This window comes from Lolium rigidum, chromosome 1 (genome assembly GCF_022539505.1).
Source record: "Lolium rigidum isolate FL_2022 chromosome 1, APGP_CSIRO_Lrig_0.1, whole genome shotgun sequence".
NCBI lineage: Eukaryota > Viridiplantae > Streptophyta > Magnoliopsida > Poales > Poaceae > Lolium > Lolium rigidum.
Window position 1 is genome coordinate 217,524,820 of NC_061508.1, and position 19,422 is coordinate 217,544,241.

Sequence of the window (19,422 nt, forward strand, 5' to 3'; positions counted from 1 at the left end):
CATACTTTTTTGGGGCCCTGATGCAAAATGGCGGAAAGGGGCCTTTATTCACACACACACACTGTGAAAACAGTATATTTCTAGTTAGAACTCAAATTTACCAGGTGCATCACATAAAGTTTTCGTGTCACTCTTTGACTTGGCATTATCACAAATTTTACCTACCTCGGACAAATAAGCAGTTCTATAAGTCCATAGTGCGTCTTTCAATTTACTAGCCCAATTCTTTCTAGATTTATTAACAGTCTTTCCCAAAATAGATTTAATTTCTCTATTTGATAGTTCTACTTGGCCACTACTTTGAGGGTGATAAGCGGAAGCAATTCTATGATTAATACCATACTTAGCAAGAGTTTTTCTAAAACCTCCATGAATAAAATGAGAACCTCCATCAGTCATAATATATCTAGGTACTCCAAATCTAGGAAAAATAATATCTAAAAGCATCTTTAAAGAGGTCTCACCATCAGCACTTTTTGTAGGTATGGCTTCCACCCATTTAGTAACATAATCAACAGCAACAAGTATATGAGTGTTACCTTTTGAAGAGGGAAAAGGTCCCATGAAGTCAAATCCCCAACAATCAAACGGCTCAATAACAAGAGTATAATTCATAGGCATTTCATTGCGTCTGGAGATATTACCAACCCTTTGACATTCATCACAAGATAAAATAAACTTCCTTGCATCTTTGAAGAGAGTTGGCCAATAAAAACCTGATTGTAGAACCTTTTGCGCGGTTCTATCTCCGGCGTGATGTCCTCCATAGGCACTGCCATGACATTTACTCAATATCCCTTGTTGTTCATATTCGGGAACACACCTTCGCATAATACCATCCACTCCTTCTTTATATAAGTGTGGGTCATCCCAGAAATAATGCCTCAAGTCATAAAAGAATTTCCTCCTTTGCTGAGCTGAAAAGGTTGGAGGCAAGTACTTGGAAACAATAAAGTTAGCATAATCGAGCATACCAAGGACTCGTCTCGCGAGCTCACCTTTATCACAGCCAATTGTTCATTTGGAAAACTATCATTAACGAGAACAGGATCATAAGCAATATTTTCCAATCTAGACAAATTATCGACAACGGGATTATCGAGCACCTTTCCTATCTACAATATGTAAATCAAATTCTTGCAAAAGAAGTACCCATCTAATAAGCCTCGGCTTAGCATCTTTCTTTGTCATTAGGTATCTAATTGCAGCATGATCAGTATGAATAGTAACTTTTGAATCAACAATATAAGATCTAAATTTATCACAAGCAAAGACTACAGCTAATAATTCATTTTCAGTTGTAGCATAATTTCTTTGAGCAGCATCAAGAGTTTTACTAGCATAATGAATAACATTCATTTTTTTATCTACTCGCTGTCCAAGAACAGCGCCTATAGCAAAATCACTAGCATCACACATAATTTCAAATGGTAAATTCCAATCAGGAGGTTCAACTATAGGAGCAGTTGTTAAGGCTTTCTTAAGAGTTTCAAAAGCTTCCTTACAATCATCATCAAAAACAAATGGTACATCTTTTTGAAGAAGATTAGTAAGAGGCTTTGAAATCTTGGAGAAATCTTTAATAAACCTCCTATAAAACCCAAGCATGACCAAGAACACTACGAATACCTTTAACATCCCTCGGATAGGGCATCTTCTCAATTGCTTCAACTTTAGCTCTATCAACTTCAATACCTCTCTCGGAAATTTTATGTCCCAATACAATTCCTTCATTAACCATAAAGTGGCATTTCTCCCAATTAAGAACAAGGTTAGTTTCTTCACATCTCTGCAAAACTTTATCAAGGTTTCGCAAGCAACTATCAAAAGAATTCCCATAAACGGAAAAATCATCCATGAATACCTCTACAATACTTTCACAAAAACCATGAAAAATAGCAGACATGCATCTTTGAAAAGTAGCAGGAGCATTACATAAACCAAAAGGCATACGTCTATAAGCATAAGTTCCATAGGGACAAGTAAAGGTGGTTTTCTCTTGATCTTTAGCTTTAACGACAATTTGTGAAAATCCAGAATAACCATCAAGAAAGCAAAAATGAGTATTTTTAGACAATCTTTCTAGCATTTGATCAATAAATGGTAAAGGGTAATGATCTTTCTTAGTAACTTTATTAACTTTTCGAAAATCAATGCACATTCTATACCCTACAACTACTCTTTGAGGTATGAGCTCATCATTATCATTAGGCACAACGAGTCATTCCTCCTTTCTTAGGAACGCAATGCACAGGACTAACCCATCTACTATCGGCAATAGGATATATAATACCAGCTTCAAGAAGTCGTAATACCTCATTTCTTACCACATCCTTCATCTTGGGAATTAGACGACGCTGAGGTTCAACAACAGGCTTCGCATCATCTTCCATATTAATGGCGTGTTGGCAAATAGAGGGAGAAATCCCCTTCAAGTCATCAAGAGTATAACCAATAGCACTTCGGTGTTTCTTAAATATTTGCAATAATCTTTCTTCTTCAAACTCTGTAAGTTTAGAACTAATAATAACAGGATATATTTTCTTATCATCAATATGAGCATATTTAAGATTATCGAGCAAAGGCTTTAAATCAAAAACAGGATCTTCCTTTGGTGGCGGTGTTGTACCCAAGTCTTCCACCGGTAAATCATGCTTGAGAATAGGTTGGCGAAGAAAAATCTCCTCAAGCTCCTCTCTTTCTTTCCTAAAAATTTCACTCTCGCTATCCTCCAAATGTTGCTGCAAAGGATTATTAGGAACAAGAACAATAGATGCACACTGCTCCATTTTAAAATCATTACTAGGCAAATCAGCTTTATAAGGAGTTTTAGTAAATTTAGAGAAGTTAAACTCATAAGATTCACCGGCAAATTTGGTCAAAATTTTCTCTTTCTTGCAATCTATAATAGATCCACAGGTATTTAGAAAAGGTCTACCAAAAATGATAGGACAATAATCACTAGCAGCAGAACCAAGTACCAAAAAGTCAGCAGGATATTTAATCTTACCACATAGAACTTCCACATCTCGAACAATACCAATTGGTGAAATAGTTTCTCTATTAGCCAGCTGAATAACCACATCAATATCTTCAAGTTCACAAGAATCAATTTCGTGCATAATCTCCGTGTAAAGCTCATAAGGTATAGCACTAACACTTGCACCAATATCACATAAACCATAATAGCAATGATCACCAATTTTAACGAGATAGCATAGGAACACTAGATTGTTTGGGTTTATTAGGATGCGAAACAATATTAGAAGCATCTTCACGAGAAAATAATATGACCATCCTCTACATTTTCGAGTCACAAGATCTTTAACTATGGCAATAGCGAGGTTCAACTTTTATTTGTTCCTCGGGTTCTCTAGGTTTCTTTTCACTTTTATGAACCGCACTATTTATAACAGAGTACTCTTTCATTTTAGCAGGGAAAGGAGTTTTTTCAATATAAGCTTCGGGAATAACACGATCAGCAGTTTCAACTACAACACACTTATTAATAGATGAATCAATTTTATCTTTATACGGTTCATGATACTTATCAAAATTCTTCTTAGGCAATTCATAATGAGAGGCAAAAGCTTTATAAAGGTTTGCAGCAACTTGAGAATCAAGGCCATATGTAGCACTCATATTACGAAATGTATCGGTATCCATAAAAGCTTCAATGCATTTATAATCATAAATTATACCCGATTCTCTATCTTTGTCGTTCTCCCATCCTTCAGTATTTTCTTGGATCCGATCAAGAAGGTCCCTTTTAAACTCTTCTTTGTTGCGTGTAAATGATCCAGAACAAGAAGTATCCAGCAAGGTCTTATCTTGAAAAGAAAGTCTTGCATAGAAATTATCAATAATAATATTACCAGGAAGCTCATGAATGGGGCATTTGAGCATTAAAGACTTCAATCTCCCCCAAGCTTGGGCAATACTCTCTCCATCATGAGGCCAGAAATTATATATGCGGTTCCGATCTTTGTGAATTTCACTTGGAGGATAAAATTTGGAATAAAATAAAGACACAATGTCCTCCCAATCAAGAGAATCACCATTCTTCGACAATTTATACCAATGCGCCGCTTTACCGGACAACGATATAGAGAATAGCTTCTTCCTAACTTCATTCATAGCAATACCTTCACATTTGAATAACCCGCATAATTCATGCAAAAACAGTAAATGATCACCGGGATGGACAGTTCCATCCCCTTCATAGCGGTTATCCATAACATGTTCAATAATTTTCGTAGGTATTTTATATGGTATTACTTCCTCACCTGGCGCCTCATCCACTACCGTTGCAGTAGTAGTAGATTTCCCAAATAGAAATCGAAGAGAAGATCTCTCCATAATGACTTATAGCAGCAGGCAGAAATAAAATCAGCACAAACAGTAAAGGTTTTCCTTACCAATTCCACTTACCAATAGCTTCACTCCCCGGCAACGGCGCCAGAAAATAGTCTTGATGACCCACAAGTATAGGGGGTGTATCGTAGTATCTTCGATAAGTAAGAATGTCGATCCCAACGAGGAGCAGAAGGTGTTGACAAGCAGTTTCAATGAAGGTTTCACTGTAAATGCTCACAGACAAGTATTCAAGGGGTTTTGATGTAACAGATGAATAAAGTACGAGTAAGTAAAATGCGAGAGAAATAATTGCAGCGAGTGGCCCAATCCTTTTTAGCACAAAGGACAAGCCGGTTTGTTTACTTATAATGACCAAACGTTCTCGAGGACACACGGGATTTTAGTCTAGTGCTTTCGCTACATACAGCTGATTAATCTTCATTGTTTTGATAAGTGTTGTGTGGGTGAACTCTGTGCTAATGTACCGCCCTTCCTAGGACTAATACATACTTGTGATTATACCCCTTGCAAGCATCCGCAACTACAAGAAAGTAATTAAGATAAATCTAACCACAGCCTTAAACTGCGAGATCCTGCGATCCCTCCTCGCATCGATATACCAACGGGGGTTTAGGTTTCGTCACTCCGGCAACCCCGCAATTGGCAAACGAGTACAAGATGCATTCCCCTAGGCCCATAAATGGTGAAGTGTCGTGTAGTCGACGTTCACACGACACCACTAGAAGAATAACACCACAACTTAAATATCATAACATTGAATATTACTCAACCATAGTTCACTACTAACAATTAGACTTCACCCATGTCCTCAAGAACTAAACGAACTACTCACGAGACATCATATGGAACATGATCAGAGGTGATATGATGATGAATAACAATCTGAACATGAACTTGGTTCAATGGTTTCACTCAATAGCATCAACAACAAGTATGAATAGATACCGGGAGAGTTTCCCCTATCAAACAATCAAGATCAAACCCAAATTGCTACGGCGGTGACGAGGTGCTGCGGAGGAGATGGCGGTGATGATGGTGGAGATGATGATGATGGTGATGGAGATGATGTCCAGCTTGATGGCGGTGACGATGGCGTCGATTTCCCCCTCCGGGAGGGAATTTCCCCGGCGGATTCCCGCCCGCCGGAGAGCTCTTTTCTCTCTCGGTGTTCTCCGCCCCGCGAGGCGGGCTGTAACCCTTCGTGAGGATTCCTCCGTGGCTTAGGTCTTCGGGACGAAGGGTTTCGCGAAGAAAAGGAGGCGAAAGGGGTCGTGGGCCCCCCAGACCACATGGCGGCGCGGCCAGGGCATGGGCCGCGCCGCCCTAGGGTGTGGGCCCACCCTGGGTCCTCTTGGCCCCTCCTTCTGGCTCCCTTCGTCATCTGGAAAAATAGGATTTTTGGTAAAACTCCCTTCCACAGTTGATCTTCCGAAATATTGCATTCTGACGGTGCTTTTTCCAGCAGAATCCTGGCTCCGGTGCTTGATCTCCAAATAATCATGAAACATGCAAAATAGATGAAATAACATAAGTATTGTGTTCCAATATGAAATATATCAATGAATAACAGCAAATTATGATATAAAATAGTGATGCAATTTGGACGTATCACCAGACCAAGGTCACGAACCTCCGGATTCAACTGGCGAATACAAAGAAGTTGCAGCTGTCCACCTCTGCCTATCTCACCAAGATGCAAAGTATCATCGACGAACTAGCTGCGGCCGGCGAGATAATTCCGGTGCGGGAGCATGTCTCCTTCATCCTTGCCGGCCTTGGATCGCCATACAATGCTCTCGTCGCCGCCCTTGGAGCTATACCGACGCCTCCTACCCCGGCCTCTCTCTACGCTCAGCTTCATGCGTATGATCATCGTCAGGAGATTCTTGGAGGCAGCCCTGCGACGGAGTTTGAAACCTCCGCGAACATCGCTCAGCGACAAGGACGTGGCCGCTCTTATGACCGCGCACGCGGTGACCGCGGTCACCGCGGTGATCGTGGCGATTATACTGACCGGCATGACACTCGACGCGACGACCGTTGCGACGATCGCCGGGATGATCGCCCGCCTCGCCACGGACGAGGAGGAGGGCGTGCACCTCCTAGAGGAGGACGTGGCCGTGGACGTGGCCGGCGTCGCATGACGCCTTGGGTCGATGTCACCTGCCAGATCTGCGGCAAGGAAGGCCACCTGGCTCGAGATTGTTGGTGGCGATTCCAGGACGATGACGATGACTCTGATGACAAGGACGCCCATGTTGCCTCGTATGGTGTTGACACAAACTGGTACCAGGACAGCGGCGCTACTCATCACATCACCGGGGAGCTCCACAACATGACTGTCCGTGACAAGTACTGCGGAAATGACAGAGTCAACACAGCAGGAGGTCATGGTATGATTATTTCACATGTTGGTCATTCTACTGTTCGTACCCCTGCACATAATTTTCGTCTTACTGATGTTCTTCATGTTCCACATGCATCTAAAAATCTTCTCTCCGTACACAAATTCACATATGATAATCGTGTCTTCATTGAGTTTCATCCGTTCTTCTTTTTGATCAAGGACCAGGTCACGAGGAGAGTTCTTCATAGAGGGGGATGCGTTGGGGGGCTTTATCCACTCATATCTTCGTTGGCTTCTTCATCACAGTCTCCAAAGCATGCATGTGTTGCCGCCAAGCCCTCTCAAGCAAGGTGGCATAGTCGTCTAGGTCATCCGTCGTCAGTCATTGTTAGACAAATCATTAGCAAAAATAAACTTCTCTCTTTAAAAGATTCTAGCCTAGAGTCAGTGTGTGATTCATGTCAGCGTGCTAAAAGTCATCAGCTTCCATACCCTATATCTACCAGTGCTTCCACTGCCCCTCTTCAGTTAATCTTTTCTGATGTATGGGGTCCTGCTCCTACTTCTGTAGGTCGTCATGATTACTATGTAAGCTTTATTGATGATTATAGCAAGTTTACTTGGATTTACTTGCTTAAAAGAAAGTCTGATGCTTATTCTGCCTTTGTCAATTTCCAAAAACTGGTTGAACGCAAGCTTAATACTAAGATCCTTACTGTTCAGTCAGATTGGGGAGGTGAGTATGAGAAATTAAACTCACTTTTCCAGTCACAGGGAATATCTCATCATGTTTCCTGTCCTCATGCCCATCAACAAAATGGGGCGGCTGAACGAAAACATCGACACATTGTAGAAGTTGGTCTAGCTCTGCTTTCTCATGCACACATGCCTTTGAAATTTTGGGATGAAGCTTTCTTAACTGCCACTTATCTCATCAACATGCTTCCTAGTAGAGTCATCAACAATGACACTCCTGTGCATCGTCTCTTAGGAACAAAACCATCTTACAGTTCCCTTCGTGTCTTTGGGTGTGCATGTTGGCCCAATCTTCGCCCTTATAATAAACGCAAACTTGCCTTTCGCTCTACACAATGTGTTTTTATGGGTTATAGTCCTCGTCACAAAGGGGTCAAATGTCTTGAGGTATCTACTGGTCATGTCTATATTTCTCGAGATGTTGTCTTTGATGAAGATGTGTTTCCCTTCAAAAATCTGCATCCTAATGCCGGAGCCTTGCTTCGCAAAGAAATTTTGTTACTTGATCCATCTCTTCATAATTTTGTGTCAGGGGACGACCAGTATCATGATCATCATGTTGATAATAGTCTTGCTACTAACCCGGCTGTAAGTGCTCCTCTTGTTGTTTCCCAGGATACTCCAGTGGTTCAGCCAGCTGCAGGGCAAAATTTGGCTGAAAATGATGCTCAAATAAGCCTAAACATCTCACATGAAATAATGGAGGAAGAGGACAGCAGCACAGGACACGAGGTGGATTCTCTGCCGTCGTCCACCTCGGGATCGTCGGGATCCCCCTCGGGATCGAACAGATCCGCCTCGGATCACGCCACGCCCAATCGCGCGCGACGCGCACGCTCGCCTGGCGCGCCTGCTGCCGCACATGCGCCTGGCCGGTCCCCTGCCTCTTCAGGATCTTCTGCGCCCTCGCCTGCACACACGCGGTCGCCTGCTGCACACACACCGTCGTCCACAGGATCTTCTGTGCCGCCCTCGTCCAGCTCCGCTGCAGATGCTTCTGGATCTACTACATCTGCCCCCTCTGTGCCCCAGCCTGTGCCTCCCTCGCTTCCGGCTACCCGTGCATCCCGGGGCATTCGCAAACCAAAACAGTACACTGATTGTACCGTACGCTGGGGTATGTCTGCAGCCGTTGATGAACCAACGAGTTTGCCTCTCGCTCTCCAAGATGGGAATTGAAAAGCTGCCATGGATGAGGAGATTGATGCTCCTGCCAAAAATAAAACTTGGCATCTTGTTCCGGCATATCAAGGTAAAAACATTGTTGATTGTCGTTGGATCTATAAACTGAAGCGCAAAGCCGATGGTTCTATTGACCGATACAAGGCACGTCTAGTTGCCAAAGGCTTCAAACAGCGATATGGCATTGATTATGAGGATACATTCAGTCCAGTGGTCAAGATAGCTACATTGCGTCTTGTCTTGGATATTTCAGTATCCAGGGGTTGGAGTTTGCGACATTTGGATGTCAAGAACGCGTTTCCACATGGTGTTCTGGAAGAGGAAGTTTACATGCGTCAACCACCTGGCTATGAAGATCCAAGGTACAAGAATTATGTGTGTAAATTGGACAAGGCACTTTATGGCTTGAAACAGGCTCCTCGTGCATGGTATTCTCGTTTGAGTTCCCAATTGGTCAAATATGGGTTTGTTGCCTCCAAATCCGACACCTCCTTATTCATTTATCGGCACAACAAAGTTACAATGTTCATGCTTATATATGTTGATGATATTATAGTGGCCAGTTCGTCTCCAGCTGCCACTGATGCCTTGCTGAAGGTTCTTGGTAAATCATTTGCTCTTAAGGATCTAGGTGATCTTCATTATTTCTTGGGTCTTGAAGTTCACAAAGTACATGATGGCATTGTTCTTAATCAGGCCAAGTATGCTCAAGATGTTCTGGCTCGTGTTGGCATGATTCATTGTTCTGGCTCGCCTACCCCTCTCTCGTCTTCTGAGAAGATCATTGCAAGGGAGGGAGATATGCTAGGTCCTGAAGACAGCACCAGGTATATGAGTATGGTCGGTGCATTGCAGTATCTTACTCTCACAAGACCTGATATTTGCTATGCCGTCAACAAAGTCTGTCAATATTTGCATGCTCCTACTACTGTCCATTGGACAGCTGCAAAGCGAATTTTGAGATATGTGAAGCATACCTTGAGTTTTGGGTTGACCTTTCTTAAGTCGCACTCAACATTATTGAGTGCCTTCTCTGATGCTGACTGGGCTGGTTGTGTAGATGATCGTAGATCCACTGGTGGGTTTGCTGTGTTTTTTGGACCAAACCTTATTTCCTGGAGTGCCAAGAAACAAGATACTGTCTCAAGATCAAGTACTGAAGCAGAGTATAAGTCAGTAGCTAATGCTACAGCTGAAGTCATTTGGGTACAGTCTTTACTTAAGGAACTTGGAGTTCAGTTGAAGCAACCACCGTGTTTGTGGTGTGATAACCTAGGAGCAACATATTTGTCAGCAAATCCAGTCTTTCATGCTAGAGCCAAGCACATTGAGATAGACTTTCACTTTGTCAGAGAACGAGTGTTCAAGAAACAATTGGAGATTCGGTTCATTCCTTCCAAGGATCAATTGCTGATGGTTTTACAAAACCACTACCTGTAAGGAACTTTGAGGAGTTTAGATTTAATCTCAACTTGAGGAAGTTGTGATTAAGGGAGGGTGTTAGAGATAGAGTTGTGTCTTGTTAAACACGGAAGATAGAGTCCGTGATTCTCTCCCTCTCCTCATTGTAATCTCTCATGTAACTCTTCTATATAAGGCAATACACCAGGAGGGCTCGGATTATCCGAGCAGACCTAAATCTACCTGATCTTACAATATGGTCAAGCAATACTTTCCATCTCTTAGTAGAAGTGGAGAATAACACATCTAACCGCTGCACAATCCCGGAAAAAAATGGCTCTACGACATGAACTTGCCATATCAGATAATAATAAAGTAATGGGCGATCCAGAGGATACAAGCAGAGAAGCCGAGAAGAGAAGACGAGCAGCAGAATTGATCGATTCGTGATTGTGTTCTGGTACGTGTTGAGCTGGGTGGGAAATTGTGGGCTGCAGATGGGCCTTTAACCTTATTTTGAGGACTAAAAAACATGAAATTTCAACTACTAATGGAACTACTAACTGGGACGGGGGCCTGGCTCGCTGGGCCCAGTGCGGGCGCACTGTTTGCCCGGCCTCTGGGCCGGCCCTGGCTTCCAGACAAATAGGATCTCCATTTATTTTTTGCGGGGAAGTGAAGACTTATATTAAAGCACAGTCCTTACAAGGAAGTGCAGAACAAACAGCAAAATAACTGATAAGTCCAGCTGGAACCCGATGGCGTTGACGAGCAACAGGACGTGCCGCCGGCGCGCCGCCGCAACTACTCCCATGCCTTGGATCAGTCGGAGCCCTTCTACGGACGGGAAGTCGACGAACCTCGAACTCAAAGAGCCTCCACCCTGGAGCTCGACCACCATCGCCATGCTTCAACGTATCTTCAACCTCCAGAACTCTGCACATCCGGCGCCGCCGCACCTCGGCCACCGGCGAAGGGAAAACACACAGCACAGCTCCCGGGAGCTGCGAGCGTGAAGGCGGTGGAAGATCCGTGGCGGAGCTCCGCTGAGCCGCGCCACCGAAGAGGACGACCTCCACCAGCAAACACTGCCCCGGCCGCGCCACCTCCCGAACGCCACCAGGGAGCCTACCCTTACCTACCTGTACACGAGACGAGATCCGGGGTTCCCCTACCCTCCCGCCGCCGGAGCGGCCGCCGGAGGGCAGGGGAACCAGCGAGCCGCCGCCGGTGAGGTGGAGAGGACGGGCAATTTCACAAATCGCTTCTCCTATACTGTAGCGGGGGAGAAGGAGGAGTCCAAGTTCTCTTTTGTGACTGAGGATGTCCTTTATAGGATCTCCGTTTATAGGTATCTGTATATGCATACTTATTTTCTGACAAGACATAGATGCATATATGTACTGCATATACGACTTGAAATATTTTCCTTTCTAGCTATATAGGATCCATGTATATGGAATCTGCCACCCTTTTGAGCGCTTGTGGGGCAGTGTACGCGTCGTGATCCTTGTACAGAAAGTTCAGCATGCGTGTCGCATCCACCACCGCCTCAAGGAGCGGCGCCGCCGGTTGCCCGGCCGGCGGCCTCAGGCGCTCCTCGGTGATGTCCATCCACGAGTCCTCTATGAGCTCCCAGAGCTTGTGGTACGCGTCTTCCTTGGAGGTGTAGTTGTTCTCCTTCATGCATGCTTCCACCGTCGACATGCCTTGCTGCTGCCCGGAGTACTGCTCCCGCTCTCGCTGATTCAATTAAGACGAAAACGGCCCACGGTTAACAAAGGAGCATCTCTGGGACGGCCCACGGTTAACAAAGGATACATCTGCAACGGCACCATATTATTATTGTACATACGAACAAAATCTCACATACAGGCTACATACATACACCTTCCAATTGTAAATAAGTTTGTTAATTACCTGGTGAAACATTGCATCCCTGCTTTCTTAGCAAATAAAACCGCAGAGCCGTCGTGTGAAGATCGTTGGCTTCATCACCGGCCTCATGAATCCCACACAGAAAATCATCAATCTCCTTCTTGTAGTGATAGTCCAAACCAAGCCGCTGCAGCGTATCCACAAGCTCAAGCTTCACAGACAGATCAGCAGAACCTGAATCTAGTATCATCGTCCTTAGCTCTTCTTTCATTACTTGAGCCTTGTTCTTCATGGACTGGCACTGCCAGAGCATGTACAGATTAGTATTACTATTCACTTAATTATAATTTCACAAACTCTCAAAGTCGCAATACATGTTGGTATAAACACATTTACACTTGCACGTTTTTTTTTTCCTTTCAGATTACGCTTTGACAATCCATTTTGTATGAAAATATAAATAGTAGGGACTAGCGGTCATCTGATCTAGAATTACCTTAACTGTTGGTCGGTTCCAAAACTGCTTGAAAAAAACTCATGCAAAATTATTTCATACCACGTGATTATTTTTGCTCAGTTGAATTGTACCCCACATGCAACTAGCAAAAATCTCGGTTACAACGCGTATGCAACTCCAAGCTAGAACGTCACGTGTTAGAACTAATCTTGTTAATAGCTATTTCATCATGTTTAAGTTTAGTCCATGCATGTAGGCTGCAGCAAGTACACACGAATAAAAGTGGTCATGTGTGTGCCTGATGATTAGTTGTTTAGCAATTAGCGCATGCAGATTAGAGGAGATATATGTGTGCATGGCAGGTTAGTCGTGCCAAGGTGTGGGTGTCGCATGACAGCATGCATATGTAGAAATAGGCAAATGGCAGTCACGTCTGTGCCATTGGGTTAGTTTGAACTGAATGCAGGATGTCTTAGCAACATGCACAAAGCTTCAGAGTAACTGATTAAGTAACTGAATGCCGAGTCGTGGAAGATCAGTATGCGGCTAGAAAGTAGACACACTTAGTTGATGCCCGAAAACTCGTTGATGCCTACTCCGGGTAACTGATTAAGTAGTAGACCTGGTAGTGACTCGAAACGTGGGCGTGCATGTAGTTAATGCCGAGTAGAAATAGGATCAGGCCGTTGTGCCTGGCCGTCTGTGCGCGTGTTATGTGCTATATAAAGCCATGTAATCAGCTTAGTTTATTGGGGAGCGTGGAATACAAAAAAAAAAGGCACAAGTGTTGAAGTGCATGTGCTGCAAAATTTTGTGTGTCTTCTTTATCTTCTCCATGTGTGTATCTTAGGAAACCCCATCATTTGGTATCAGACCCTCGTTTGTCCAGGCTTGATCTCCATCGTTGTTGAGCTGCATCACGAGGTGAGGAGAATGACATCCTAATTGCAGATTTTACCAAGGAAGTGCTGAAGGAAGCATTTATGCAAAGATGTTACCAATGAGTTAATTTGGACGTAGGTAGGGTGTGGCCCCGATCTGATGGGATAACTACCTATGGCACACAACGATTTATATATGTTCAGACCCCGAGAGATATCATGCGTAACAACCCTACGTCATGGTGGATGCATATTTCCTAGTGAGGTGCTCAATATTAAGAGAGCAGATTATCTAGTGGTATCGGCTGAGAGAATGATCGGCACCTACCCCTTGGGGAGGGGATGAGTACTTATAGGCAAGGGGGGCGGGATGTCACTCTTCTCAGGTAGGCAAGTCGCGATGCGATGGGGAATTGTTGATCCTATGACAACTGATGTCGACTCATGCGGTCGTAGGTACCCGACTAAGGCACTAGGACCGTTGTCGTAGGTGCATGTTGACAGAAGGCAAGGTTGTGGCTGGCTCCATTCTTTATTGCCCGGGTCAGGGAAAGCCTGTCCCACGTGGATTTTTTCGTGGGAAGGCTTGCGGCATAACCATAAGACGACTAGGTGGTGCTACCTTGAGGTCTGTGCTCATGCCGCCTGCTAGCTCCCATGCTTAGTACTGGCTTTAGATCTTACGATACTCCAGGGGTCCGACTACTCGAGCTAGCAGACGATAAGAGATGTCGTGCCTCAACTGGCTGGCTCAGGAAGAACCCAAGACGGTGGGCACTCGGTGTCCTGTGACGCCATCACCAAATGGGTTACATGCAGAGTTTTATCATAAATTTGAAAGTTATCAAGGTTGAGTTGGTGCCATGTTTTCAAATTTTCATACTGGTGAGTTGCCTCTGTTAAATGTGAGTTTCAAAATATTCACTAAGATAGGTACTGATTGTGTGACTGAAATTGCTCATAAAGTGGTTAGACCAATGCAATCTACTTTTATTCCAGGAAGACATATCCTAGAGGGGTCGTCCTCTCCATGAAACTATCCATGAAGAAATTGGATAGGGTTCTGCTTAAGATTGATTTTGAAAAGGCGTATCATAAAATGCAGTAATCATCTTTTAAGCAAGATTTGCGCATAATAAGATCTGCATCTATATGGGTTGAATGCGTGGCGACGTTTGCACATGGGGTAGTGTTGGTATTAGGGTAAATGAAGATATTGGGAATTATTTTTAGACATTGAAATGGCCACAACAAGGTGATTCTCTTTCTCCTGTGTTTTTAAGCATTGTCACAAATATGTTGGCAGTTCTCATTGCAAGGGACAAGGAGGATGGCCATGTAGGTGGTCTAATACCACGTCTTGTTGAAGGGAGTATCCATCTTACAATATGCCAATGAAATAATTTTATTCAAGGAACATAATTTTTAAAAACCAGTTAATATGAAATTGATTTTGTATATCTTTGAGCAACCATCTAGTCTTAATATCCAATTTCATCAGAGTGAAGTATTTGTTTTGGTTAAGCTAAATACGTCGAGAATGAATATATACCAATCTTTGGATGTGAGGTGGGTTCCTTACCATTTAATTACCTAGGAATTCCAATTCACTGCAAGAAACTCTTAAGTAAAGAATGTAAACGATTGGAAAACCTTTTTGAAAGAGAGTTAGGTTACTGGTTATGCAAGATACTTCCTAGTGGGGATCGTCTGGTCCTTATTAATTATGTTCCGACGAGTCTGCTAATGTTTTTGTTGTCTTTCTTTGAAATGCCCAAAGGGGTAAGGATTATACTACTGCATGTTTCCTTGCAAAGTGACTAAATGAAATCCAAATAAGGTTTTAAAAAAATAGAACATTATTTGTTGTCCAAAAGATGATGGTGGGTTCGGTATCTCAGGCCGTAGACATAAAAAGTAATTGCTTACTTAGAAAATGACTCTTTAAGTTACTAATCAACGATGACATGTTGCAGAAGCTTCTATATAATCAATATCTTACGAGCAAATCTCTATCTGAGGTTCAAGCCAAACAAACTGATTTTCATTTTTGAAAGGGGATCACGTGTAGTAAAGACGATTTCTTCCAACGAGGTTCTTTTGTCCTAGGTCACAGACAGAACATTCTCTTCTAGGAAGAATCTTGGCTTGGTGCACATATTTACCTACCCAATATGCCTCACTTTATAATCTTGTGCAACAAAAAACACAAGTGTCGCAGAGATTCTGACTTAAACCCCTCCGAATATTACTTTTAGATTGTGTAGCAAGATGATAAATGGATGTCATGGCTGAATTTAGTGGAATCTTTGACGGGGTTACACTTATTGGAGGAGACAGATAAGTTTTCGTGGCACAACAACTTCAGGGATATTGTCGGTGATTTCCTTGTATACTGACTTTATGAACCTTTTATACTGACTTTATGAACGGACACAACCGATTTCTTTGAAAATATGTGTGAAAGTTGAAGGAACCACTAAAATTAGGATTTTTATGTGATTCCTTAATAAGAAGATGTTGGTTATCAAAGATAATGTTGCAAATTGAAAATGAACAAGATGTAAAAAAGTGTGGGTGCTATAATTCAGAAGAGTACGTTGAGCATTTGTTTATTAGGTGCCCCTTTTGTGAAATTTATTTGGAGGGCAATCCATTTTACGTTTAACATACCTCCTCCGAGCAATATCAAGATGTCTTAAGCTTGGCATGCATACTCTCCTCTGAGGTTTGCTCGAACATATGATTTGTCCAAAATGGGTCCGGAGTGCGCAAGCGGGCCACCCATTTATCTGTTTTATTTATAGTCAATGAAAAATATAACCCACCTACATGCATGTGATAGACGTTAAATATCATAAACCATTGCAGCTCAAATTAGCACTAAATCATACACCAAATTTGGATGCATACTAGTACTAGATCAAGAAGAGAGATTCTCTGAACTTTAGGATCCGATGCATGCTAGCTAGTACTAGGAGGAGAGAATGATTGCAGATGCATCGAGCGCGGATCCATCAAGGAGTATCTTGTTTGGATCTTCTTCGAGGACACGGACATGTTCTAGGGCCTCAAGCGACCTGTGCCTGCCGCTGAGCTGGACCTCGACCTGCGCCCGCCGCTGAGCGCCTTGGTCGCGTGCGCCTGCACGCAAGCGAGCAGCTGCAGGAGCATGGCGGGGCCGGGGCACCTTTCCCATTGAAGAAAAAGAGAGCAGCAAGCGAGCAACATCGGGGAGGCCTATACTGTCGCTGCGGCACCGGCCATCGGGGAGTCGCTGCGGCACCGGCCAGGTCGAAGGCAACGGTATCGAGATTAGACACGGGATAGAGGAAATAGAAGAAAGGCAAGCACTAGTATACAACCGGCCGTAAAAACCGAAAACATCAGCTGCCTCCACTCACTCAATCCTCGGTCAATTTTGGTTCACAAATACGTCACGTACGAATAGTTTGTTCGTTTAGGTTGGACCGCTTAGGTTGGGTATTTAACGTCTGGTTATATATCCAGACATTAAATGGATCAAAGGTGTCCGTTTGCTCGGGCAGCTGGAGATACCCATGTACTAAAGGAAAGTAATATATATTCTGCATCTACATCCTACCATCATCTAAGGACTAAAGAAAGGAAAAACTTTTGCATCCTACATTGAACCCTAAGGACTAGAAGAAAGAAAAAGCATGAATGTGAAGGAAGTGTTCAAGTAAATATATTGACTAATCTGTTTTAATCGGTTTGGAATTTTGAAATAGTTAGCTAGTGCCATCAATCAATTCTATAATACCTATACATATCTTGCAGTGACAACATAATATGTATGTACAATTAAACCAATATGCCCCATTTCGAGAAAAAATACCTTACAGTGACAACATAATATGTATTGTGATTGTGACCCTCGGTGGTACTACACGTTAATTTGATGCTAAACAGTCTCCGCCAAGAGAGTTCAACAGGGTTGTATGCCAAATTTAGTTCACCTGCGTTGGAGTGCATGGCCTGAAACCAAGAAAGAAGGCTCCCCATGCTGTAGGTTGGTGAAGGCGGTGGCTGCGCAGGTTGTTGTCCATCACCGCCGGATGTGGGCGGCGACAAGTCTCCGTGGAGGCTGCCATTGCTGGAGAAGAGCTGAGAGCTTGACCGCCCACTCCTCTCTCTCTGATAAAACTACGGTTGCAAGTGATGGCCTGTGGAGGGAGACGGCCCACGTGAACTGTTGGCTTCATATAAGAAGATGAGAGCGGACAGTGTGCACACACAAGACACAACGTCGGATACTTTCTAGCCAAAATGCAAAGCTCAGGTGATATTGTAACTGTCACCGACAGTATTTTGTGGACCAAATGTGCTCAATACAAAGATTTTTATTTTTGTTCCAGACATCTTTTCCACGAGACCATACGATGTCTGACGTTTTGTAGATGATTGAAAATTCTAGGCTATCTCTTTTCATGTTGTCCTTCAACGAGCATGACAGCATGCTAGCGAAGAGATTCTCTAATTTCTGTGGTAGGTATATTTTATAGCGAATTGCGTTTGAGTACAAACAACACTTGTCTCCCTATCAGTTTTCTCTTTTTCTTTTCTACACACTATTTGAAAAGAACCAACATGTTCTCTATTCTCTCCACCGTATCACAACGTCAAGATTTTGGTCGTACTCCCCGCTACGTCGCTCCTTTCGTCCAACTTCCTCGCGCATCGCTCGCCCCGCAACGGTTCAAGCCCAGAAATCACGGCCCGTATCCGTCAAGGCTTCAACCCACAATCCCAGGACACAGTCGTGTGCCTCCCCGCCCCTCCATCCAATCGCGTAAGCTCAAACAATAAAGGCGAGCGCTAGGCTACAGCTGGATGTAGCTGGCCAAACCATCAGCCGTCAGATGCACTGAAGTGGGGGATTCTCGCGCGTTCGATCACGGTACAAAAATAGTTTGTATGTATCATTTTTTTCAAAGAGTACGTAACATTTGTCTCCAATATTTTCGCGCGTCCGATTATGGTACAAAAACGGTTCGTATATATCAATTTTTTTCAAAGTATGTAACATTTATCTCCAACACTTTTTCTTGTATCTCTATCTCTATCTCTACTATCTAAAAAGGAAGAACTTCCTCTGTTACATGCCATTCATATAATAAGAAGCATCTAATTTAGATTGTACATGTGAAATTCATAAAGTACTTGCTCTTTTCATAGAGAAATTATACTTTTACTTGTTTCAAGTAAAGGTGATCATAAATTCTCAATGGCAGAAAAAGCCAACAAGATTAAAACCTTGTAAGATGCTAAGTTTGTTTTAAATTTTCATAGTGAGTTGTGAATTATACATGTGTATTGAGAAATAAAATTTGAGTACCCGTGGCAGCGCGCGGGCATTTGTACTAGTATGTCAAAATCGCGAAATTATGGTGCAAAAAAATCCATCAATGGTACAAAATAATTCCAAATGTAACATTTTTCTCTGCCTATCTAACATTTTCAGAAATATTACATCATTTCCAACATTTTTCTGAAGTATATCCAACATATTTTTCTAAATTATCCAATATTGCAGAGACATTGGTACAACCTCTCCCTATCATATACAAAAAAATTATTGTACATTCTTACAAACCAAGAAAAAGCAATGATACGTCTCCGACGTATCGATAATTTCTTATGTTCCATGCCACATTATTGATGATATCTACATGTTTTATGCACACTTTATGTCATATTCGTGCATTTTCTGGAACTAACCTATTAACAAGATGCCGAAGAGCCGATTCTTTGTTTTCTGCTGTTTTTGGTTTCAGAAATCCTAGTAACGAAATATTCTCGGAATTGGACGAAATCAACGCCCAGGGTCCTATTTTGCCACGAAGCTTCCAGAAGACCGAAGAGGAGTCGAAGTGGGGCCACGAGGCGCCGCCACCATAGGGCGGCGCGGCCCTGGCCCTGGCCGCGCCGACCTATGGTGTGGGGCCCTCGTGTGGCCCCCCACGTTGCCCTTCCGCCTACTTAAAGCCTCCGTCGCGAAACCCCCAGTACCGAGAGCCACGATACGGAAAACCTTCCAGAGACGCCGCCGCCGCCAATCCCATCTCGGGGGATTCTGGAGATCTCCTCCGGCACCCTGCCCGAGAGAGGATTCATCTCCC

The 19,422-nt window shown here is 43.3% G+C and overlaps 1 protein-coding gene across 1 annotated transcript; it reads right to left on the bottom strand.

Annotated features, from left to right (window-relative positions):
• Positions 1-11,390: 11,390 nt before the first annotated feature.
• LOC124683160 ((E)-beta-caryophyllene synthase-like) lies at positions 11,391-17,509 on the bottom strand. The gene is made up of 3 exons (XM_047217728.1): positions 17,260-17,509; positions 11,984-12,242; positions 11,391-11,886 (listed from the first exon to the last, which is right to left on the bottom strand). The coding sequence occupies exons 1-3, from the start codon at positions 17,503-17,505 to the stop codon at positions 11,816-11,818; spliced, it is 576 nt and encodes a 191-aa protein (XP_047073684.1). The 5' UTR covers positions 17,506-17,509; the 3' UTR covers positions 11,391-11,815.
• Between the last annotated feature and the right edge of the window lie 1,913 nt (positions 17,510-19,422).